General features: G+C 39.9%; 1 protein-coding gene across 1 annotated transcript; it reads left to right on the top strand.

The window, feature by feature from the left end:
• The first annotated feature begins 64 nt into the window (after nt 1–64).
• KIF11 (kinesin family member 11) lies at nt 65–26,108 on the top strand. The gene is made up of 23 exons (XM_067552977.1): nt 65–321; nt 657–753; nt 7,659–7,791; nt 7,944–8,041; nt 8,130–8,208; nt 8,522–8,707; nt 8,808–8,932; nt 11,577–11,667; nt 12,774–13,016; nt 13,183–13,278; nt 13,958–14,046; nt 14,420–14,507; nt 16,116–16,304; nt 17,461–17,668; nt 18,057–18,229; nt 18,729–18,851; nt 19,672–19,830; nt 20,318–20,457; nt 21,265–21,544; nt 23,216–23,438; nt 23,680–23,834; nt 24,206–24,322; nt 25,743–26,108. The coding sequence occupies exons 2-23, from the start codon at nt 677–679 to the stop codon at nt 25,866–25,868; spliced, it is 3,198 nt and encodes a 1,065-aa protein (XP_067409078.1). The 5' UTR covers nt 65–321; nt 657–676; the 3' UTR covers nt 25,869–26,108.
• The last annotated feature ends 268 nt before the right edge of the window (nt 26,109–26,376 follow it).

The following is a 26,376-nucleotide window of genomic DNA, read 5'->3' as shown; positions in this document are numbered from 1 at the left end:
GACGTAAGCGTAAGCAACCTGGCGACCGCTGACGATCTAGGAGGGCGCCGCGCCGTCCGCACGGCTGCGTGACGTCAGTCACTGTACAAGTCTGCCACCCCTCCCCCCTCCAAGTTCCCGAAATTTAAAATAAGTCCCATGCTGCCCCACGACGAGCCGCACGGTCTTCCGCTGATTGGCTGCGGAGGTGCGGGCGGGACGTTCAAGTTAGTGAGAGAGCGGGCGGGGCGCCTTCGGCTGGGCGCGTAGCGACTGCGAGCGGCGACAAGAAGCTGCTGGAGCGGCGGGGCGAAGTCGGCGGGTGGGGACGGCGAGCTGAGGGTGAGTCTGGGGATGCGGAGTCTGCGCGCCTATCGCTGGGGGGCGCCGGGCCGGGCCGGCCTGTCCCCATTTTCCCAAGGACCCTGCCTGAGCTCGGGGCTCCTTTGCTGGGCCCGGCTGCGCTGTGCTCGGCGCCGGGCCCGGCTCCCTGGGTGAGCGGGGCGGGGCAAGGCAAGGCAAGGAGATGATACTCCGCCCGCTCGGGCTGTCGGTGTAGGCCTGTAAAGCGCTTGGGGGCCGGGCTCGGGCGGGGGCCGGGTGCTACTGTCAGTTCAGCTCGGGCGGGGAGCAGCCTGTCAGCCCTCACCGCCTCCTTCTCCCCCCACCCCCCGCAGGCTCACCGAGACCCTTGACAATGGCGGCCGTGAGCTCCCAGGGCGGCGCTAAGAAAGAGGAGAAGGGGAAGAATATCCAGGTGTTCGTGAGATGCAGGTAAGCGGGTCCGGTGCGCCCGGTGACTGCTTCCCCTGGGCGGCGTGTACTTCCCCGCTCAGCTCCACAGGACACCGCCGCGGGGAAATGACTAGTGCTGCCCGGCATCGGAACGGGTCCCGGGAGGCGGTGCCCGAGGTTCCCGTGGGCAGAACAGTGTACAGCGTTAGAGAGGGGATTTAACGGGGATGTGGTTATGGCTGAGGGGACATTTTAACGACGGCTCCTATTTTTAAGTACCTTCTCAGAGGTTCAAGTCTGGAACATCTCCTGATTAGGCTTGGCCCCGGCTGCTATGTTTTCAAAGGTGATGGATGAACTTCGGACTTGCAAAGGCATGTCTTAACAAAGTATGGTCTCCCTTCAAAGAAAATAAATGTCTGAACTATATTAAAGTAAGACTAATTGCACAAGTTAAATTAGCCTAACTGTAGCCTTGCAGGACAGCATTGTAGTACAGTTTTTTATGGTCATAACACTAGACAATGAGGCAAACTCACCTTTCTTATAGTTCTGTCTCTTCTTTGTGTATTGTGTGTCCTCTCCAGCTGTGGTGGGGTTCAGGAGACAAAGTCTGTGTGGGAGGGAACCTCAAACTGTTTCTTTCTCAAGATGCAGATTTTTCGCTCCCACCCTCTTTTCTGACAAAGAACGGCCACTTAATCACGAGATGGCCCATTTAGTCTCAGTCACACCTGTCTGGGGCAATGGCTAACCTTTTGTCTATTTGGAATATGTTTTGCAGTAGAATGTTATAACTTTACATACAATGGCGCCACACACATTTTACCAGAATAGTAATTATCATCACATTATGAGTTTTCAAATGATGCGTCAAAAGGCAAGTTTTGTACAAGATTATTATAGCCTTATGAAGGGGAGAAATAGGGGTACAAACTGTCTCAACAGCACACAATTCAAAATTATATATTCATACTACAATAACACATAAATAGTTAATCTCCTTTACAAAGGAAACAGTATTGGACTGGGAGAGAGATCCTGACTGAAAGAGTTTCAGCCAATAAGACTGTGGTGAGAGAGAACTTGGCTTTGAATTCACTCTAGTTTGTTAAATTAGGCATTAGTCGCCTTTTTACTTTTTTTGTAACCAGTTCTGACTTTTATGCCTCAGTTGTAATCACTTAAAATCTATCTTTCTGTAGTTAATAAACTTGTTTTACTTTTTTAGCTAAATCTGTGTGTTTGGATTCAAGAGTTTGGGAAGCTCCGTTTGAGATAACAGGATTTATGCATTTAATTTTCTATTAATAAGATGGTGGATTTTATATGAACTTGTATTGTCCAGGAGAGGGCTGGGCAGTATAAGATATAAACTTCTGGGAGAAAATCCAGGACTGGGAATTTGTTGGTGGTGCTGTATTGTGTAATTCATGAGTGGCTGGCGATAGCACCTATACTATATAACTGAGAGTAACTTTCATGCTGGAGGCTGGGTATGAGCAGACCAGGAGTGGTAGCTTACCCAGCGAAGCAGTGTAAAAGAGACCCCAGTTGGAGAATTGAAGGGACACATTTTGTCATCAGTCTAGATTATCCTGGGTAATGTCACAGCTGTCATGTTTAAATTGTACTTTATTCTGGTCCTTAAATGTGGATGTACTGCATATTGTACAGTAGAACCTCAGAGTACAAGCACCAGAGTTACAAAATGACCAGTCAACCACACACCACATTTGGAAACAGAACTATGCAATCAGGCAGCAGTAGTCCAAAAAAAAAAAAAAGAGCAAGCAGTACAGTACTGTTAAACATAAACTACTAAAAAAAACCAGGAAAGCAGCATTTTTTTTCTGCATAGTAAAGTTTCAATGCTGTATTAAGTCAATGTTCAGTTGAAGAACAGCCATAACATTTTGTTCAGAGTTACGAACACCTTGAGAAAAGAGGTTGTTCATAACTGTGAGGTTCTACTGTATTAACAGAGTCCTGTAAATCCATGTATATCTGCGGATGCAGACATTCGCAGATCTTTTTTTTTTTTTTTTAAACAGATGGTAGATCAAATGCAGGTCTCAAATGGGGGAAGCAGCTGTCTGCAGCTCATAGTCTTTGAGGCTGCTTCTCTGTCTTTGAGATGAGGGTGGGGGCTGGCCATCAGCCGCCGATCAGCTGTTCTGCTGGGCTCCCATGTGGGCTGCCAATCAATCAGTTGTTTGGCTGGGCTCCCCTGCTGGTCCACAGGGGAGCCCCACCAAACAGCTCTTCTGCAGCAGGCAGGGGAACCCCTGTGGGCTGCCGATCAGTTGTTCAGGGAGGCTCCCCTGCCTGCCGCCAATCAGCTGTTGGGCAGCTGCCTGGAGAGGCTGGCCCCCAGACAGCTGATTGGACGCCTCAGAGCTGTGGGTGCGAACAACCTAGTCTGTGGATGGTGGTTGGAGATAAATTGATTAGGATGGATGTGAATCCACATTTGTGTATCTGCACAGGGCTCTATGTATTAATAAACGTGGTGTGATGTATGAGACCCCACTGTATTGCAGATGTGCAATGTTACAAAGTTGAGATTTCTATGAGGAATTTTGTATCACTTCAGTACCCAAAAGGGTATTGAAAAAAATGGCTCACTTTGCATAATCTAGTTCAAATGGTTCAATGTGGAGTTATAGATGAGGATTAAAGAGCTGGTGTGCTTGGTGCTATACAAGACAAAATAGACTGCTCCCCCCTTGAAGAGCTTCCAGTCTAATTCTTACAAGGTGTTGGCATAAACTAAACAAGAGAACTACTAAATTACGCTTGGAAATACATATTATTCAGCAATCTGTGTAACTGTACTGGTGCTGACCTCTCTAAGTGTAGAAATAAACATGCTCAGAGCAAACCACATAATACAGTCATTGCCAACCATTGCATATCCTTGTCTATGTTTAGGGGTTAGAGACCTGGTCTACACTAAAGAGTTAGATGAACATAGGGCAGTTTATGTCGATCTAATTATGTCAGTGTACACACTGCAGCCTTGCTCCCGCCGATGTAACTGCCCTACTATGCTGACATAATAACTACATCTCCATGAGAGGTGTATGGCTTATGTTAGTGCAGTTAGGGTAACAGTGTCTGTGTGGACACTGTGGGTTACTCACATTGGCTGTTGGCTGTCATTCTTGCCAATTTCATGGCTCCATGGTGGAGCCAAGAACAAGGGCAGCCAGAACTGCGTGAAGCTGAAAGCCTGGGGTCTCAGCCCTCCGCCCCCCCTCCTCCCCCCAACTGCCCCTCATAAGTTGGTGGAAGTGCTCCTGGTGAGGATGCATGCCACCAACAGAAGGAGGGTAGTGTGGACATCGACCACTGCAGTAATTACCGTGGTGGCTGTAAGTCGACCTAACATAGGTCGATTTAAGTTTATAGTGTAGACATGTCCAGAGTCAGCATAGTAACGCTAACTCAAGTGGAGCTATTCTTGAGTGTTGGCAAGGCTAAATCAGTATTTATTTCATAAAGTGAGAATATTACAATAATTTTCAGAGGATGTTTTTGAGGAGGGTTTTATTCATTGCCAATTATAGTTAGCAAACAAATGCTAAATTAGATTCTCAATGAGAATTTGACCTAAAGCCATATATGGTGCCGCTGGTGGCTTGAGGGTCATGTTTGCAAACTATGCTTAATGCTGTTAGCAAATGCTGTGAATTTCTTGTGCAAATCTTGATTTTTGACATTTTTATTAACGTTTTGCATGTAACTACAACTGCTAGTGCAAACTCTTCCATGTTCTCAGGCACAGTGAAAACAAATGAAACAATCGGAGAGAATAAAAATGAGAACTAGGTAGTGTGTTTAAACTGGTGTAAAAGGAAAGTTTACTAAAAGAGTTAGTAAAGATTCTGGTGTAATCCAAGGATATTGCAAAACAGGAGTATAGCTAGCTTTTGAAGCTGTCAGTTTTGGGGAAAGAGGCGAGCGTACCACTTATCTTCCTGATTTCAGTGAGCACTGGATTGTTAGGAGCATAACAAAAAATGGTCCTACTATGTCAGCATCCTGTCTTCTTCAAAAGTATCCCTCAGAAGACAGGGTACTGACCTACATAGACCATTTCTCTGACCTAGTATTCATGAACAGAATATAAAAGTAATTGACAGAGTATTTCAAATATGAAACTGCAGAGGGAATGAACAAAACCAGGCAATTATCAAGTGATCTAGTTGGAGGTTTTGGGACACCCAGAGCATGAGGTTGTTTGGCTAATAGCCACTGATGGACCTATCCTCTATGAATTTATCTAATTCTTCTTTGAAACCATTTACCCTGTTGGCCTTCATGACATCTTCTGGCAACAAGTTCCATAAGTTGTGCATTAAGTGAAGAAGTACTTTCTTATGTTTGTTTTACACTTGCTGCCTATTAATTTGATCACCCTGGTGAAGGGGGAAATAACATTTCTTTATTCACTTTCTGCACACCATTCATGATTTTATAGGCCTCAATCATACCCCTCCTCCCCCCAGTCATCTCTTTTCCAAGCTGAACAGTACCAGTCTCTCCTTAGATGGAAGCTGTTCTATACTCCCATTCATATTTGTTGTTCTTCTCTGTACTTTTTCCAATTCTAGTATATCCTTTTTGAGATGGGGCCACCAGAACTCTATGCAGTATTCAAGGTGTGGGCATATCATGGATTTGTATAGTGGCATTATGATATTTTCTGCCTTATTATCTATTCCTTTCCATATGGTTCCTAGCATTCTGTTAGCTTTTTTGACTGGTGCTTCACATTGAGTGGATGTTTTCAGAGAACTATCCAGGATGACTTTAAGATCTTTCTTGAGTAGTAACAACTAATTTAGACTTCATCATTTTGTATATATATTTGGGATTATGTTTTACAATGTACATTACTTTACCCTTATCACACTGAATTTCATCTGCAATTTTGTTGGCAGTCATCCAATTTAGTGAGATTCTCTTGTGTCTCTTTAGAGTAAGCTTTAGACTTAACTATCGTTAGTAATTTTGTACCATCTGCAGTTTTTGCTACCTTACAGTTCACCCCTTTTTCCAGATCATTTATGAATATGTTGAATGGGACAGGTCCCAGTACAGATCTTTGAGAGATTTCACTATTTACCTCTCACCATTGTGAAAACTGACAGTTTATTCCTAACCTTCTGTTTCTGGTCTTTTAATCAGTTATTGATTCATGAGAGGATCTTTCCTCATCCTGTGAATGCTTATTTTGCTCAAGAGCCTTTGGTGTGAAATCTTATTGATGGCTTTCTGAAGGTCCAAGTACACTATATCCACTGGATCTCCCTTGTCAACATGTTTGTTTGGTGAGGCATGATTTCCCTTCACAAAAGCCGTGTTGACTTTTCCTCAACATATTTTGTTCATATAATTTCAATCAATTTGGCTGGTACTGAAGTTAGGCTTACTGGCCTCTAATGGTCAGGATTGCCTCTGGAGCCTTTTTTAAAAAATTGATGTTATGTTAGCCATTTTCCAGTCATCTGGTATAGAGGTTGATTTTAAACAACAGTTTACATACCACAGCCAGTAGTTCTACAGTTTCATGTTTGAGTTCCTTCAGAACTCTTAGGTGAATACCATCTAGTCCTGGTGACCTATTACTGTTTAATTTACCAGTTTGCTCCAAAACCTCTTCTGCTGACAGCTCAATGTGTGACAGTTCCTAAGGTTTGTCAACTGAAAAGAATGTCTCTGGTGTGGGAATCTTCTTCATGTCCTCTGCAATGAAGACAGATACAAAGAATTCATTTAATTTCTCCACAAAGGCATGTCTTCCATGAGTGCTCCTTTAGCACCTTGATTGTCCGGTGGGCCCACTGATGGTTTGGCAGGCTTCTTTCTTCTGTACTCTAAATAAAGAATTAAAACAATAACAGTTGTTAGTTTCTGTGTCTCTTGCTAGTTGCTCTTTAAATTCTTTTTTGGCCTCCCTAATTTATACTTTTACACATGACGTGCCACAGTTTATGCTCATTTCTGTTTCCAGTAGGATTTGACTTCTGATTTTTTTAAAGGGTTGTATTTTTTTGCCTCGGCCATTTTTATTCTGTTCAGCTGTGGTGGCATTTTTGACCCTCGTATTGTTTTTTGATTGGGATATGCATTTAGTTTGATACTCTATTTATTGTGAAAAGTTCCAGAGGGACAGCCGTGTTAGTCTGTATACAGCAAAAACAACGAGAGTCCTGTAGCACTTTAAAGAGTAACAAATTTAATTTCTGCATAAGCTTTCACTTAAGTGGGTTACAGCCCATGAAAGCTTATGCCTGCAAAATAAATTTGTTAGTCTTTAAAGTACTACAGGACTCGCGTTGTTTTTTCTATTTATTGTGTTTTTCAGTAGTGTCCATGCAGTTTGCAGGCATTTCATTCTTATGACTGTTCCGTTTAATTTCCATTTAACTAGCTTCCTAAGTTTTGTGTAGTTTCCCTTTTCAAAATTAAATGCTATGATGTTGGGTTTCTTTGGTATTCCCCTTTACCCGCATATGCATAAGGATTTTAAATTTAATTACAACTGCTGTTACTGAGCAGTTCAGCTATATTCATCTGTTGGAGCAGACCCTGTGGGTCACTTAGGACTATATCAGGAATTGCGTCTCCCTTTTTAAACAACATACAGTTATTTTATGTGTGTCTTCTGTATTCTAGATGCGTATAAACTTGTTGACAGTGCATGCACCAATGGCAGAATAGCTGCAAACATGCCAAATATCCAACACGTACAATCTTTAGTGGTTTGAAGGTAAATGGAGGAAACTTCCTCTAGATTAAGCAAGTACATTTTGATACTACACCAGCATTATGCTGCCTTGGATTCTTAAACCAAAAAACCCAGCACAACTGAGCCAAACCTGATTCATATCCTTGCTGATAAGAAAGATGTATTCTTAAATCTTGTCTTTTAGGCCCTTTAATATGTCGGAGCGCAAAGCAAACTCCCATGCTGTTGTAGATTGTGATCATTCAAGAAAAGAAGTTAGCGTCCGTACTGGAGGACTAACTGATAAGACAGCAAGGAAGACTTACACGTTTGATATGGTAACTGTTCTTTGAGTCAATGACTTCAAGATGTCTGCTAGAAAAAATTTCTGTCTAAATAATCAGTCATGGAATTGTACTATGTGCTAACCTCAAGTGGTGAAATACATCAGAGTATGGCTAAATGTGATCTATTGTCTCTGCCTCAACAGGTCTTCGGAGCTCAAGCAAAACAAATTGAGGTGTACCGGAATGTTGTCTGTCCTATTTTGGATGAAGTTATTATGGGATATAACTGTACTGTGTTTGCGTACGTGCCCTTTCTTACCTACTTTCTTAACATGTAACTTCAGTTTCAAGTACACACTTTTATAAAATCTCCAAATTCTGCCACACAGGTATGGCCAAACTGGTACAGGAAAGACCTTCACAATGGAAGGGGAGAGATCACCTAATGAAGAATATACATGGGAAGAGGTAAATTTGAAACTGTTTCTTGCCAAGTACTCTAAAGCTCTCGTTTCAAACTCACCTACTCTAATATTAAGAGTTTACCATTAAACATCTTTATAAGCGTATTCATAATATTTAAAGAATCAGGTTTATCTTTCAAACCTGTCTGCAAGCTCTGAAAATTATCCTGTGGAAGATGGTCTATTTGTGTAAAACGCTATCTTTAAAACCAGTTATGTTGATTTCACTAAGTGTAATTCTCTTCTTTATGCCCACTGTCCCTTTGGTCTTTCCTTGACACTGATATTTAATAAATGCATTTGTGCTTTAATTATAGGATCCACTAGCTGGTATAATCCCCCGTACACTGCATCAAATATTTGAAAAACTTTCAGACAATGGTACAGAATTTTCTGTGAAAGTCTCCCTGTTGGAAATCTACAATGAGGAGCTTTTTGATCTTTTGAATCCCTCTCCTGATGTTGGAGAGAGACTGCAAATGTTTGATGATCCCCGTAACAAGGTACAAATCTGAATTCTAAAACTTAAGTGGGAATCTTGGAATGACTTTACCTTTTTTTTTTTTTTTTTTTTTTTTTTAATGTAAAATCCTGTCTTGACAGAGGGGTGTGATTATCAAAGGATTGGAAGAAATAACCGTGCACAACAAGGATGAAGTGTATCAGATTTTGGAAAGAGGAGCAGCAAAAAGAACAACTGCAGCTACATTCATGAATGCGTACTCTAGGTACCAAACTTTCCTCTTATAAGATGTAATATTTTTGATGTTGTAACCAATCAGGTGTGACCGAAACAGTCAAAGATGTTGAAATTACACTGAACCATACTTGATCTTGTAGTCCCTATATCAGCTTAGGCTCTCAAGGTTAGGGCTATACTGTGGCTTTCTAAGTCATGCCTCTATCATCCTGTAGGATGTGAAGAGTGCACCACAACACAGGTAGAGCCTGCGTGGATACAAAATTTGTACCCATATCCGATCCGCAAAAATTATCTGTGGCCACAGATATCTGTGGATATAAAGTGAATATCCGTGGATTTGCTGGACTCTAAAGGCATGCACACCAAGAGGCATTCTGCCTTTGGAAGACAGTCTGGCAAGTGCCTCTGGGGTCATGTGCCTAGGAGAGACACCTACAGCTTTTTTTTTTTTTTTTTTTCCCTCTTGAGGGGGTAGCATGCTGTTTCTAGACCAGGCCCCTTCACTCACTCATGATGTCCAGTCAACACAAGCACCAGAATGCTACTAGAGCTCAGCCAAGATGCACAAGGGGAAAAGAACATTCCTCTGCATGGTGCCTAGAGTAACAACACTTAACCTAACTTAGTACTTGAGTTACTGTTTTGAAGCTTTATGTGACAAGTGCCTGGCTAGGCAAAAGGCAAACAAAGAACCTGATTGCCAGGAGCACTTGAGTAAAAAGTGTTGTAGTATGTACTAATATGGACTGAACAAATGCCCTCTGCAACATAAGCCTGGTCAATATAGCTATGTTGGTCAGGGGCATGAAAAATCCATACCCCAGACCTACCTAGCTATTATTACTCTGTGTGGATGCAGCTATGCTAATGGAAGAATGATTCAGTTGACATAGCTACCGTCATTCGGGGTGATGGAGTTCCTACATCAATTGGGGGAAACCCCTTCCACCTATATAGGTTGTGTCTGTGCTGCAGGGTTATGCGGGCATAGCTACAGCAATGTAGCTATGCGGGTATAGTGCTGATAGTGTAAATATACCAATAGAGACCACATACTTTATGGTGTGCTATAGTCATTTAGTTGATATATCTTTTATGGAAAGATAGGTTTCATTCTCTGTAGCCACTATTCTGTCAGCAAGAGAGGATGAGATAAGGCAGCCTTTCACTGGTGCCTGTGTTGCTGGTTAGTTAGCAGATGATTGTCTAGGTCTAGGATTTAATACTAAGCAGTCTGCTGGAAAAGCCCTATTGGATAATCCAGTTCATATCCATTGCCTGCCCAGGACCTTCTATTCTCCCACCCCAACACCTGAAAATTTGCTGTTTGAATGAAATCGGAGTGTGATAGAATTTGAGCTTGCTGCATGGCAATGCAGAATAATGTGTGTGTGCGCGCGTGCAGCCATACCATTTGGTGGTGTGATCCTGTCAAATCTTGCAAGGCAATCAGAGGTGGGCTGGGTCAGAACGTCATTGTTCCGTGGAGGTCTCCCACCTAAGTGCTGCAGGATGTGTGTGGTCTAGGAAGCAGCATTCCACTGTCTGAGCCAATAGTGATCCAATGTAACAGCAAGCTAGGGGCACTATTCAATTTCAAAGAGATGCAAGATATTCTGATCTTTTTTGGCTGCTACATTTTTTTTAAAGCAAGAATGTCAGACTGTTCAAGTCAGATAAGGGCATCAGGATAATTATTCTATCTAAATTCTCTATAGTAATAGGATGTAGGATTATAACTTTTTATCTGCTTGTGTGTTGTTTCTATGCATTGTGAAATCTACATGTTCCCAGTCCAAAGCATCTGCATATTTGTGGTGTGTCCACCAGGTCCCAACCATAATTTTTTCAGGCCCATTACAAACTTGTAATACAGGCTGCCTCCCACACACATACCACAATCCCTCATCCCATACATACAATCTCATGAGCTATGAACAATTTTTTCCTCATGGTAATGGGGGTTGCAGCCGGGGCCAGGCGACCCGGGGCCTCCGGGTCCCAGTAAAGTGTACCCTTCCCCCCCTCCCCCCATGTCGGGGCCCTGGTGTCCACATTGCATGTCCCTTACCAACGTCACACTGGTGGTGAGACTTGTTAATGGGATACTGTCAAGCTAAAAATAAGCCCTAAGATCTACTAGTGTCTTAGATAAAAACTAAATGTTAAATTATCACTGAGTACTGCTTGCTCGTATTTTCATAGCTTGGACAATAATACACTTTTCAGATTCTCCTATACTGTACCTTTGTGCACCTAGTGCATTGGTTACAAGCACTGCAGGGCATGTTCATTTTCTTTTTTTAAAGCTTCCGTAAATTGAACATATACAAATATTTGTGGCATTTCTGTTGCTTTTGTCTTCATGCATTTTTTTCCCCCTGAAACCTAAACATTGGGCTGAATTTTCTGATACTAACCCTTCAATGTTTTTAATATATTAGTGGCTTTCTGAGGATCTCATTTTTAAAGCACCTGTTTAGTAGTGTGCTTAGTAAAATAAGCTGATGTATTAGAAAAGTGCCCATCTATAAAAATCAGTGGGCCAAACTTATCCCTGGTACAAGTCCATTGACCTCAGTAGCACACTATCAGTGGTTGTCTTGCAAAAAGAAGAAAAGTTGGTTTTATTGGGATGTCTGTCTTAAACTGACTGACTTATTTTGCAGTCGTTCACACTCTGTGTTTTCAGTCACCATACACATGAAAGAAACTACAATAGATGGAGAAGAGCTTGTTAAAATTGGGAAACTAAACTTGGTGAGTATCTGCATTAAACTCCAGCATTTTATATAGGTGAGAAAACCTAGAATAACAAACTAGAGACAATGAGACAAAGCTGTATTTTCTTCAACAGTCTTAAAGTCAGTTCTTCAGTTAATTCATAGGAAAGGCACTTAGATGCTTTTGAAAATCCCTCTTGGTGTGTCTGTACTGTTTTAAAAATCTGGCCCTATGTTGTTAGACCATGTATAACAATGCATTTTTGCATGCTGCATAAATAAGTGGTGGATGTGACTGATTAGTATATGTCTGCATGTAGCTATATCAAATTACAGACTCAGGTTTGTTTTGTAAATGCTATTTTGACTGTAAATATCTCTGTGCCTTCATCTTGGACTGGGGTTCCAGGAGGTGTCAGGAGAAATACTTGCACCTAGCAGAATGCTAACAATAGAGGGCAATTGGGAGTCGTCATCTGGATGATCTATTGAAATGGAAGCATATAGGACAATTGAGCTGGCTGCAGCCTAGATGAACCAGCTTTACCAGATTGGATGGCATGGGCCTGTAACAGATTGAGGTGTATTTCACACAATAAAAAACCAGAGGTCATGTGTTGAAATTTATAGGCAGCAGGTCTAATACAAGCAAGGGGAAGTATTTTTTTCATACAGTGCACAGCTAAGCTGTGAAACTCATTGCTATGGGATGTTGTGGTGGCCTAAAGTGTAACTGGGTTCATGAATTATCCAGTTCTTTTTCTGGAGTATACCATCAATGGCTATTAGCCAAGATGGTCAGGGACACACAACCCCATACTTCGGGTGATCCTAAACCTCTGACTATAAGAAGACAAGAGTGGAAGACGGGTGGATCACTCCATAATTGCCATGTTCTGTACACTCACCATGAAGCCTTGGTACAGGCCACCATTGGAGAAAGATGGACCATTGGTCTGACCCACTAAGGCAGCTCTTATGTTCTTATGAAGCCATTAGGAAGAGCTGTTTTGTGGATGGCAGGATTTAAAATGGTAATCCGGATTCTGAACTAAAAGTTGGAGTGTGATCCTTAAGTCTCATATACAATAGACACTCTCATAGCAGTAAGTTACAGATTTCGTTTTTTTTTCCTCCTTTCAGGTTGACCTTGCAGGAAGTGAAAACATTGGTCGCTCTGGAGCAGTTGACAAAAGAGCTCGTGAAGCTGGAAATATCAATCAGTCTCTGCTTACTCTGGGGAGAGTTATTACTGCTCTTGTAGAAAGAGCCCCACATATTCCATACAGGGAATCTAAACTCACTAGAATCCTACAGGATTCTCTTGGTGGGCGTACAAAAACATCTATAATTGCCACAGTTTCTCCTGCATCTGTAAATCTTGAGGTAAAGACTTGATCCTGCCTACCTGTGCAAGCTGATAGAAATCCTACATTGTCGTTAGTAGGATACTTATTCCAGCAGTCTGTAGGTTATACAAAAGTACAAATAAAGTACTGAAATCTTAAACTTTCATCTAGCGGTCATGTGTCTGTCTTTGTACTTCATACAGGAAACTTTGAGCACTCTGGAGTATGCACATAGAGCAAAGAATATCATGAATAAGCCTGAAGTTAACCAGAAGCTGACAAAAAGAGCTCTCATTAAGGTAACTTTCTAGTACGCTTTCACAAATTAAAGGATAGTTAAATTTATTTTGGTCAGGCTAGCCAAATTGCTGAGAATTAACAATGTTATCATTTCATCCTGACCTGGAGGCACCACTTTAGCCATGAGTGGGTGTTCAGTCTTAAGGACTGAATTTTCCTTCTGATTCAGCTGTTGGCTCTTTGGCAATTTCATCAAATCAGGGTATTGGTTATAGCTTTTTATGTGGATACCTGTTCACAAGGAGCTTAGACTGCTGAACCATCAGATGGTAGCAACTAAAATCTGGCAAAATATTAACATAATAGGTGCCTTAAGTCAGACACAACCATCCCAATCTCATATGTGGTGGATCAGTCATTAAGTTTTGAAAAATAACCCAGCATTTTCAGGTAAAGGTGACCCTTAGTAAGGGAACTTTATAGGTAGTTATTGTAAAACGTTAGACACTGCCTAGTTAAAATTTATTGTTGAGCACTATTGCCTTTGATCTAATCAAAGGTGCCACAGTGTTGTAACTGCTTTCAAGATGTGAAACTGACACTTAAAACATTTCCCCTTTCATGTAAAAATATGTAATGTCTTAGTAGGTGGCTATTATGCTATAACTCAGAATCAAAGTAGAAATTTAGTTTATCAAGCTGGAATCTTCGGGCTTTTACAGATCATGTTTGTTACAGGAATATACAGAAGAGATTGAACGCCTGAAACGAGATCTTGCTGCTGCACGAGAGAAAAATGGAATCTACATTTCTGCTGAAAACTATGAGTGAGTCCTCAGCTACTACAAAATCTCTAAAAACTTAGTGTCAAGCATGGCAACCACATCCTCAAATGTAACATGCTTTATAGAAGCATTTGTATCCATAAGAATTGCAGCTAGTACAAGGCTAGTCTCTCTAAAATCTTATCTGCCTCAGAATACTTACGTGTGCGTTGGTCAATAAATAATGCATCTGAAGGAAGATTCTTCATTTACATTATACTGTCTAAATCAAACTGGCATCAATCCTTGTTGCATTTGAATGAATAATACTTATAGCTTATGTGGAAACTAGGAAAACAGTACCATTAAAATAACCACACAGCATGAGAAACATTAGGTAACTATTAAATCAATCATGTTATATTTATTGTTTTAGTGCTCTTAATGGAAAACTGACAATTCAAGAGGAACAAATTGCAGAGTATATTGAGAAAATTAGTGCCATGGAGGAAGAAGTAAAAAGAGTAAGTGAAGCCTTTCAACAATACTCTGTCTGCAAAGAACAGCTATTTTTTGTGAGGGAAAGACTGGCTCAAGGAGAGGAGCTTGGTGTTGTGATATTTTTAGAAACTCCAAACTGATAACTGTAAGTTTTTTACACCTTGTAAATCTAAATCTTTCTGATGGCGTTTGTAGTTCTTGAGTCATTTTAATATGTTCAGTCAGAGAAGAACAAAGGTAGAGCTGATTGAAACTTGGGATTTCTCTTTTGCAAGAAATTTTGAGATTTCAGTACTTGGTTTCCAATTTGGACCTAAACCAATTTTTTCAAAACTTTTCACAAACTGGGAATCCTAGGGGAAATTTTATCTCAGAAGCAGATACATGGTGTTTCTGAAACAAACCAGACTAGCAGCTGCTGAATGAAATTGACATTCTTGTCTGTTTTGCCACTGCCAAGGGGCTCTCAAGGCTGCCTTGGCCCTCAAATCCTGGCAGCCTCTCCCAGGACTGCCAGGCTCCGTCCTGACTCCATGTTTGTAGCCTGGAAGTCCTGAGAACCCTAGTCAAATCAGATTTCTTATGGCTTCCTGCTGTGGATCCTGGACTCTGGAAGCCCTCACAAGGTGGGGCTGCCCTAGAGCTGTGGACCCTGGAAGCCCAGTTGAGTTGGAAGGGAACCAGACAAGTTTCCTATGGAAAGCTTGCTTGGCCAACAGGGTTCTGCTGGAGCACTGTCTGGGATTCAACAAAAGTTCGTCTAACATGTCTTGCTTTTGCAATACATTTGGTTCCAACAAGCTGGCATTTTCTGACCAGTTCTAAACAAAGTCTTGTTTGTATGCCAATGGTACTTCAGGGAGCTTAGTCAGAGAGTGTGCTTAGTCAGTTTTGTGAAGCTGAAGCTAAACTTCAAACCTCCTAATCAAAAATAGTTACTAAAAGGAAACCCAATGCCTAACTCCTTAATAGGTGTTGTTTTTCACTTTGCTCATTTGTAGCAGAATAATGCAATATTACACTTAGTTCTCAAGTTTGCCTTAGCTTAAAATTCCTCTGATGGACTTTCAACAAAAAGTTGGAATCTAAAATGTTCCTTTCTGGATGGATTGGCATTGACTTTTCAGGGTGCATCTGAGAAAAGGTGAAATTTCATTGTACATTTGCAATAGGCTAACTCAGAGAATGAGAAACATTCTCCAAGATTTGGAACTACAAGACTTGAGGTTACAAGTCTTGCTTTTAGCTAAATTAAATAATTTTGATTGAATCTTTTTCCTCCTTGTATTTGGTTAGGCTGATTTTAGTAGGAGAACCTTAAGCGGACATAATTATTCTGCAGAACTTTTTCTTGTGATTAATCACATCGTCTTATTTTGGAGAGAAGTTTCATTGACACTTGTACATTAAACATGAATATCTCAAAACAAGGTCTCAAATATCAAACATTGCTTACAACTGAGACTGCATTTGTAGTTGACCAGTCATCTGATAATATGGCACACAAGTCATAATGTTGGGGGAGAAGATACTCTTCCTAATGAATATATGATTTGGAAGTATGACCAAGTTGGTCCTCAGGTTTCTGAAAACACTAGCTTATTAACTGCATTATTTCAATTGCACTTTAGGTCACTGAGCTGTTCATGGTTAATAAAAATGAACTTGAACAATGCAGAACGGATCTGCAGATCAGGGGAAGAGAACTGGAAGACACTCAGAAAAACTTGCAAGAAACCAAGATTCATCTTGTGGAGGAGGAATATGTGGCTTCAGCTTTGGAGAGCACTGAAGAAAAGCTGCATGGCACTGCTAGCAAGGTTATTGCATTTTTAATAACTAACTGCAGCTCTATCGATAATATACTTGATCATTAAGGGATTGACTTGTCAAAACTGTCCTGGCACAGTATCTTGCAAGCTGATCTTAAAACTGAAGATGGGAACAGACTTATGAACTGACCCACTTTACAGTGATGGGGAGGGGACATCACTTGAGATGGCAAGTTTGTTTCTGTGAAAATTTGATGGCTGACTGCCCAGCTCCTCACTAACCGGCATGCGGCTTTTCTCTAAGCCATCCTGCCCTACAAGCTCTGAGCTCCAGCACCTTCCACTTTGCAGGGAACCAGCGAATGCTTATCTTATGTGGCAGTTTGAGGGGTGATCTCCAGCCCTATAATGCGATAAAGTATCCCATAAAATTATGGAGGAGAACTAGGGTGCAAGCACTTCATAAAGGAAGTCTGCAAGTAAAGTTCTATGGTCTGTTGTACTCAGTGTTACATGCCACTGTTACATTTTGGGGCATATTGATAGCTTCATATGTAGTAATGCTCTTAATTCTTACAGCAGTGACTTGCTGTAGAAAGTTTCTTTTTCTTCAAATGGGTAAATCTTGTATTCATAATTGCGTGGCATAACTCTTCTTTACCAGTAATCCTGCTGAGTTCTTTCTTGTAACAAGTGGGGATGGCTATTTGCTTGGCAGGCAAGCTACATTGTTAAATTCTGTATTATTCGCTACAGAAATAGTGGGAAACCACCTTAAAGTCAGAGTCCTAGTGAAGGACTTACTACCCAATATTTTGGTAACACTTCAGAGAAGGGATGCCACCATGCTCCTCGAGTTCCTATTTTTTGGACAATGGTTGCTGGGCTGTTAAAGCCTTGGTGTGTGTCTCTTCTTGAAGTTGGTCAGAGTAAACAATGTCTTGTGTGCAACTTTCTGAATGCCTGAGCATCTGATAGTAGTTTACTCAAAGATTAAGAAATTAACTGTAGTGATATACTAATTATGTTAATATAATCTCTTGGCTTCCCTTCTCTAGGGATTCAATTCTTTCTTTCAGCGATATGGTTAAGTTTTCATCATCTCAGTTAAATTAAGACTATAATAACCCTGCAGTTATGATTTGAGGCTGAAGTTGATTCATTGGAAGATTGACAAAGTAACTTACGTTTTTTTAACTTTCAGTTGCTTGGTACGGTTGAAGAAACAACTAAAGATGTGTCTGGTCTCCATGCAAAACTAGATCGTAAAAAAGTAGTTGATCAACACAATGCAGAAGCCCAGAAGAGATTTGCAGGACGAATGAATGCTCTGTTTAGCAAAATACAAGATTCTGTTAATGAGAACAGTTTGAAACAGCAACAGATGCTAGAATCTTACACTAATTTAGTTGGTAAGTGTAATACACTGATATAATCTTATCTTTTGACTGCTAACATGAACTATACGCAGCAGAAATACCAAAGACTTTCCTAAAATTGATATGACATGATGTAAGGACCAGGCTTTACCTAAAGTACAGGAATTGAATCTTGTCACATTAATGATAGTCTAATTTGGGGAGTTACAACCATAAAGTAAAGGTTATGCCGAAACATCCACCTCAATTTGCTGTCTTGTAGGCAACACTTGTGACTGAGAGGCATTGTTTCTGGCTAGGGCAAACTGTTTGTTCTTGTCCTAGTACCACGTTATCAGCGTATCCTCATGTGAACTCTTATACCATGGGACTGTTGGGAAAACACTTCACAAAGTTTATAATGTTCTGTTTACCTTTGTAGGTGACCTTCTGTCTGCCAGCTCTTCAGCCACCCATGTTATTGCATCAGCTGTATCTTCATCTTTTGCCTCTGTTGTGAAAATGCTGTCTGCTGAAACTTCTTGGATTTCTGAAAAAATACTAGAACAGGAGACTCTGTCAGTAAAAAGTAAAGCTGAGTTGAAGAGACTGATGGTTAGTTAATCTAGATGCTCTTGAGTTACTTTGAGAATATGGATCTTTTCAAGTTTTAAAAGGCCTCCATAAATTTGGTCTAGTCAATTAACAAAAATAGTTTTAAATTCAGTTACCTGCTCTTGACTCCACAACTGCGCAGTTACTGAATCCATAGGCCCCAGAGTAAGAGGGGAGCAATAGTCACACCCGTGTCATTGTTTCAGACTTTTTAGAAGTAGGTTGGCATTAGTTTATACTCTGTTCATGTGTTCAAATCTATCTTCCCAAAAAGGTCTGAAAATTTTTGTTTTCTAATCATAGTTGAGATTTTGTAGCACAATTCTACAGCAAAGTGGATTCTGTAGCAAATTTTGCAATTTCAGAATACACAGGGCCCTGAATATATCCAAATGAGTCTGAATAATCTCTTGCAGCTTTGAATTGAGGAGTGAGCTGGTATATATATATATATATATATATATATATTTTTTTTTTAAATTTGCACCATCTTTTCTAGGAAGAGCGTAAGTCTGGAATGGAAAGAGCATTAAGTAGTCTGGTACCTATGGTGAACTTTGTATTGGGAGTAAACTGTCGGTTTCAGAATAACATCAAGACTTGTTCAGCTGTGGTTGAAAAGGTAATGCATGGATATTTTGCTTTCACACAGACTTCCTTCTCCCTGGACTACCCTTTGTGCTCTTCTAGTTCACTTAGCTTACTGACCACATTCTCAGTGACTCTTCCTGTGGATCTCATTTCAGTCTCTATCTCTAATCTGGCCTTACCTACCTGCATAATCTGTCCCATGGGTTCATCTGTTACCTCTGACTTCCAAATCTGCTTTTCCATCTTACATTGTGCGTTCATGTATTCCTCACATCAGTACAATCTCGATTATCTGATTGTCAAAGTTTGGCTCCTGAAGCTTTTGGATAAAAGAAAGCAACACTGCTTAAACCTTCCCTCTCATTTCTTTTGCCTGCAGTTTATCCAAAATACTCTTTCTTCTGACCACATCTCCCCTATCAAGAGCAGCCACACTGGCTTGCTATCTTCCTCAGTGTGGTGTTCATGTTCTAACTTGGAAGGATTCTAGTGCATTTTGCTGCTGTCCTACATGAGCACTTCCCCTTTTGTCCTCATTCTACTGTGATTTTACACCATCCCTTATATTTAGAACAGCTATTTAGAACAGTTGGTATATTAGGCAGGAGCCTAATATACCAACCTCCCTTCTTTAACTTCAAACTTCTGCAAAGCCTACCTGCAAGAACTGCCTTATGTTTCTCCACTGTATTTTATTCAGCAATGCCTTTAAACTCTAAGCTTTTTGGGTGTAGAGATTCTGTATCTGTATAACCAGTATAGGTCATAGCACAAGGTTTATGAAAACTTTTTCACTTCCATAATTCATGGTTTCTTTATCTAACCTTAATGTAACTTATTTCCCTCTAAAGATGGAAGGACATAAAGAGGAAACAAATACCTTCTTTACGGAACACTGTCTCGCTCTGAATAAATTACAGGAAAATATAACCAGTGTTCTGGCTCAACTTCAGAATGAGTGTGAGAGTTTAAAGGAAGAAACAGAAGTGACAAAGCTGGCACTTACAGAGGTATCACCTTTTTCTTAGTGCAAGAAGACAGAATTAAGCATTTTGTACCTAACGTTTTTCACTTGGCTTGACTTAAACTCTTCTGTAGTAGATTTTCATACTTACTTCATCAGTCAGTTGTAGGACCACGATTTCCTGTTCATTTAATTTGCTTGTCCTATTTCTGTTAATCAGCCTCAAGTGTGGTGCTGCTTCTAGCTTTGTTGGGGAGATGGAAGTATCACATGTCTGCTCCTGGAGTGACCTATAGCTGTTGCTAAACTGTTGCTCCCCGCACACTCCAAAATCTAAGTGAAACCATTGCCTATGTCTTTTCTGAGCACAGCTGTTGGTTATGGCTCTAAAATGTAGTTATACTACTTGGTGCTCTATATAATACCTTCCATAACGAGTCTATTAATTTAAATTTATTAATGTTGAAAGTGCTAGTGGCTTTGAGGTAGGTAACAAGCCTGTCAGGTATATAACTCTGCATTTTTCTTAACAGGGCACAACCCAATTCATGGCTTCTCTTCAAAGCCAACTGAATTTGTTGGTTCAGGAAGCCCAGCAGAACTTAAGTGGTATATCTAAAAAAGGTGGAAGCTTGAAGACCAGTATTGCCAATGTCCAAGAAAATGTTCATCTGTAAGAAATACATTGTTTTTCATATGCTTACAACATTCTCTTACACCTGTATGTAAATTACGATGCAGTACATTCTTTTGGACAAATCCTACCTGTTAGAGGTGGGTCTTGCCACAAAACTCAGATCCTGGTTTGGATTTCTCAATGGTATTTGAACCTAATTTCTACTACAAAGCTGAGACTTTCATGGGTTTTGCAAGCATGAGGTTCTATTTTTTTTCAGGAACCCTATATTCATGAGTGGTTATCAAATGTGGCTGGGCATGTATCCTTTGAGCATAATGAACTAGATTTGGGGAAGGCTCCTTGACTATTGCAGCATGCTTACACTCTATTCTGCAGTCAAATTAATTTACTACTGATATAAACTAGTTTATCATGTGAAAAATGGGCTCACTGAATTAATTAAACATTAGAGACCAGGATTTTCAAAAGTGACTAGTGACTTGTGGGGGCCCAACTTGAGACCTTTGGAAGAGATCTGATTTTCCTAGGGTGGTGGTTGGTACTTTCTGCAAATTAAGGTCCTTATAAGGTTTGTCAAGTGGACACTCAGTCATTAGTCATTTGAAAATCTTGGCCAGAATGTGAATGTATTAACTTATTAAATCCTGCAATAATACTAGATTGTTGTTAGGGAAAACTTTACCACATAAATAGCTTAAACAGAAGTCATTCCAATGACTTCTTATTATAACAGGATTGGATCTGGCTTACTTTGAAATTGGATTGTCCCTGCCACATGATGTTTTTAAATTTGCATTTCCAAATCCTCTGATCCATACTATGAATCTGTTGTTCATGCAGGCAAACTACAGACCTAATCAGTTGTACAACTTCCCACCACAACAAATACATTACATCTTTGGATAATTTCTCACACGAGATCAGACAGCTAAACAGGGAAGACAAAAAGATGCTGGAGGAGACCACTGAACGTTGTGAGCAACTTCGCACAAGTCTCACCAGTTTGTGTCAGGAGACAGATGAATGGGTTGAATCTGCAAATACTATGATTGATCGCCTTACTGATCAACAGATGTCCTCCTTCAGCAGTGAACTGAAACGACTTCAGTGTTTACAGAGGGTAACTGATAACTCCATAGTCTAATGAAAAGTTCTGAATGGAGAGGACCAGAAAGTAGAATATGTATAGATACAAATCCAAAGTCATCAAGTACATCATTCTACTATGGTTATGCTACAGGACTCCTCATCAGGATAAAGGTTGACTTGCCTCTTGTTCCCTGTAATATCATGTACCCAATCTTGCAATATGTGATATTAACCACCAATATATAAACTTTTCAAATCTCAAAATGAGTCAAGGTTTAGAGAAGTAATCTAAGCCTCTAAATAACTACTTTTTAGCAAATAGCTTCTCTTTTTGTGGCTGCTGTAGTTGCTGAAGTGACCCAGGAGTTGGTTTAAAAAAAAAAAACAACTATACCACTAAGGACCACAATTTGATTAAAGTCAGTATCCATGGCAGAAGAATAATCAAAATTAGCACAGACATGTAACTTTAGAAAAGGAATATCTCTCTAAAAAAAGACCATAAATTCAAAATTGAGGAAATTACATTTTAGACACTACACAGAGGCTTCTGAAGTCTAGAATAATCACATGCTGTGAATAAAGGGGGAAATAGAAAGGCAAGAAAACTAGCATGGTTAAATGGCAAAGTAGACGAGGTTTCTGAGCCACCCGGACACCTTTCAGAAAATGGAAATTCAGCCAAAGTGGAAGCAAATAAGAAGGCACATGACAAAATGCAAGACTGAAGTTAACAGCACAGATTTGAAATTTGAAGTGCAAATAACATAAAAACTATCCAACTTATCTGGCACATACACATAAGCTGGTGTAAAACTTTAGGATACACCCTGTGAAAACTTACACCCCTTAGTCTACAGTAGATCTGTCAATGGGAAGGTTTGAACAGTATCAAGTATAGAATATGGCTTTCAGGTTACCACCTAATCTTTTCATTATCATTAAGTTAGATTCAGCTTCAGTCAGTGGGGAAAATGTTCCCCTTCAGGGCTATTGCTATTTCTGGTCCTTTATTTTTCTTTTCTTTTTCCCTGTCTGTATTTTTTTTTCTTCGCTGTAACGACTCCCACATCAATGGATTTTGCTCCCAATCCTTCCCCAGGTCGCTGCTAAAGTAATAATGAACTAATTTAATACTGACATTTAAAGTGTCACTAGACTTCAGAGTTAACACCCCAATGAGTAAATTCACAGCTGAATGTTTCAGGCTGTCTGAAGACTCAGGAAGAAAACACTGTATTTGTTCATACCAGCTTCATGTCCAGAAGACTTTCTTTACAACCTTAAGGGCTAAAAATGCTCTTTAAAATGCAGGTTTCCTTCCTAATCCCTTGCAGGTGCTTTATACTAAATTGTTTAAAATGCAATTATTTGCACTTGACCTTGAAGCATTTAGTGCTATTTACTGTTTTGAGATTTGATACTGAATATGAGAAACCAATGTTTGATCCAGTATGGCAATAGCTCTCTTCCTGTGACTAGCTATTGGCATCTGTTCCCAAAGAATGGCATGAACATTCCAAGAAATGGACTATTCTAAATATTGCTCTCAAAATGAATATAAAGCAGCACTGCCAAACTCTTCAATTTGAGGTCACATTTGAGTTTAGTGACACAACCTGAAATGTAACTATCTTGCCCCACCAATTAGGCAAGAGCCTTGACCTTAATTTTCTTGTTAATTTGTTCTTCTGTCTTTCAGAATGCAAATGAAAGCTGTAATGCATCAGTTGCTGAAGTCACAGACCAGATTAATAGACAGAAAGCCGCTGAAGAGAGGTCACTGAATAGCCTTCTTGACCAGATTAAAGATGATAAGGAGATGTTCCTGGAGCAGAAACTGATAGTCCATGAGGAAGCACAGTGTGGATTGACACAGGTTAATGCCTTCCTGCAGGAGGAACTTAAAGTGGATATCCCAACAGGTATTCACAATGGGGTGGGAAGGGGAATGATCTGACAGCATGCAATTTGAGTACAGAGTTCATAAACTAAAACTAATAGGAATGTAAGGTGATTGATAGTCTTGAACTTTTTTAAAATGGACAAGAACGTCTACAAAGAATGCTTCCTATGTTTCATTTAACATGAAAACAGAGATGTAATTAAAGTGAAAGCTGGAAGTGTTTAATAATTCCGTTCATTTGTATATCAACTTCATTAAAGGAACAACTCCACAGAGAAAAGACTACTTGTATCCAGTGACTCTTATGAGAACAGAACCCCGTGACCTGCTGCTTGAGCAATTGAGACGACAGCAACCAGAGCTCATGGCTACATTAAATAATGCAGTAAAGGGGGTAGAAGAGAATGTGGATCAGGTAAATGTGAGATGGTATAAATACAAGGCTCCATGTTGTAGACACTCATCCAGAAGGCATGGGATTTAACAGTTAGTACAACACTTTAAAGGTGTTTCAGTTCAACTCTGTAAACAGAGTTCTTGAAGCTTTTCTGCATTGCACTCGTCTGTTACAATGTGAGTAACCATGCAAAGCTGAGGAAATGCACAGAGATGGGATAAAACAAAGTATTAGGTTTAAAAGGTCTTTTTTGCATGATATTTGTGCATATAAAGATCTATAAATCTCTTAAAAGATTATGCCAGGTATTTTAGGAACTCGATCAAGTGATTGTAAATCCCCTCTGAATTTAGCTGTTCCAAATTCTTACTGGAAACTTCTGTTTTCAGGACTCATTGGAGGAGGAAGAGGTCGTACAGGAATTTAATGAAAGTATCTTCAGCGATAAATCTTCCCTGGACACAAGTGTGTGCTGTCAAACAAATGGCGGTGTTCCCTTTTTCCAGGTAACTTCCACAAAGTTGTAGACTGCTTTGGATTTGACCAGGAGGAGGGGTGACCCTTCTATAATAGGATTAGAAATAGTTAAATTACATGCCTTTTAACAGCACTTGTATAGCATTGTCAGTGTAGGTTTGTGACCAGACATAGTCCTTCAGAATATTGATCTGAGATTTCATACATCTTGATTCAAAGAAGCAGCCAATACATTTCCCCCTTACATTGAGTTTTTTCAACAAAAACTCAGTTGAAAGTAAGTTTTTTAAAACTGAAGCCCACATAGGGGAAACATGTATAACATGGTGTACAGGACACTGGAGCATCTACTGGTGTATTTTAACATGAGGCTGCTCATCATTAGATTAGATGCAAAACATCTACCATAATGGCTTTCAACAGATTAGCCCACCCAACTCCACTGGGGAAGGAGCTAGTAAACTTGTTTGCTTGTTTTTGTTTTTATGCTAGTGTTAGCCCATGAACACTTCTTAGTAAAGTATTAAGAGTGGCTGTAATTTCACCCATGATCCCTTTTGGATCGCTAAAGGGTGGACTGCTTTCAAAGGCTTTGTACTTTCTAGTAATGGGATCTCCTTTAAGATGTTGAGGTCTGTCTTTGGAGAAGCATGAGGAGGAGAGTTGCAAAACCTTTTTGCTAACTCTAGCAAAAAAAGTTATCTGGCTGATGAACCACTGCAGCACTCCAAGGATTAAATACTTGTCCAGCTGAACATAGCTTCTCCAATGTGACTTGGAAACTAAACACTAAACTACACTACTGTATCAATATTCGTTTCAGTGAGGGAGATCAAATGTTCTGAGGATTTGTTTGGTGTATCCTTAAACATCTTGTTAACAGTACGTTTATACTTCACCATGTTTAGGCCTATATGAAACACTAAGAGCTAAACTGGTAACTTGTCAGAAGCCTAAAGGATATACCTAAACTTGCATACAAGAATCCGATTTAAATCTAACTGCACAACCTTTAAGGCTTACTTTGTTTTGATGGAATAGTAATTGTTGGTTTGCTTTCATTAGCAATGAAAGTGTGCTCTTTATAAACTTGTCTCACTGCAGATAAAGGTGCTATCTCCTTAGCTATGATAAGAACTATCTTTGAAAGAAATGACTTTCCAACAAAGTAGTTTGGCACATTCAGGAATTCCTAGAGATGTCTTTCTTTTGGTCTTAAGGAGAAAATCTTAGTGCCTTAGGCTCGTAAGACTCTTGTGTCCTAAAGAATAAATCTCCTTAGCAAATGAATGAAATTTTTCTGAAGACAAGTGAAATTATCCTGTGAACTTTTTATACTTTGAGTATTGTGTGCAGAATTACAAAGCAATCAGAAAACAATAATGTTGCATTCTTTAGCATCATGTGTAAAGGTATGATACTAACTGGGAACTTTTTTAAACCCGGCAGCACAAAAAGAGTGTAAAAAAGGATAAAGAGAACAAATCTACAAGCCTGTTGGAGAGATCCAAGGTGGAGGATACAATAGAGCCATCTCTTCCCAAGTCTAAACTTCCTTTAAGAGCACTGAACTAAGATATTTAGTGCAGACCATTGCATTTGTGAAACTTACCTCTGATCTTCTGTTCAATCTGTTTTCTCAGTCATTTTCAGGTTTTATATATAGTGATGAATTGTTGCAAAATCTAATTCTTTAGAAAGTTATCCTGTCTTCGTCTGAATTGTTTTTATACACTGTAATTTAGTTACATGACATTTACAGACTTTTAAAACTTCAAATTATGACTCTGTAGGTTAAATAAAGACTTTTTAAAATCTAAAGCTTCAAATGTTAATTAGCCTTTCTGTAGCCATTTTCCTTTTTTACAAACAAGAATTTGGCCCATCACCCAAATCTCTATCAGTCTCAGGTGAGTGCTAGATTAGGAGCTAATGGGTAAGAGGCTGACACCTATTCTAAGGTCCAGGATTTCTGTTTGTTTGAAACTGATTTGCCCCTCTTTTTGCCAAAGTTTACACTACCCTTTTCTTGGTTGGGAGGGATTTGGAGAGAAAGTTGTCTGCAGAGATGGTCTTTGTGCCC

This window comes from Emydura macquarii, unplaced genomic scaffold (assembly GCF_026122565.2).
Source record: "Emydura macquarii macquarii isolate MOO-44397 ecotype Brisbane River unplaced genomic scaffold, CSIRO-AGI_Emac_v2 contig_1390, whole genome shotgun sequence".
NCBI lineage: Eukaryota > Metazoa > Chordata > Testudines > Chelidae > Emydura > Emydura macquarii.
Note: the sequence above shows the minus strand (reverse complement) of the source record. Positions and strands in the feature narration are given on the sequence as shown.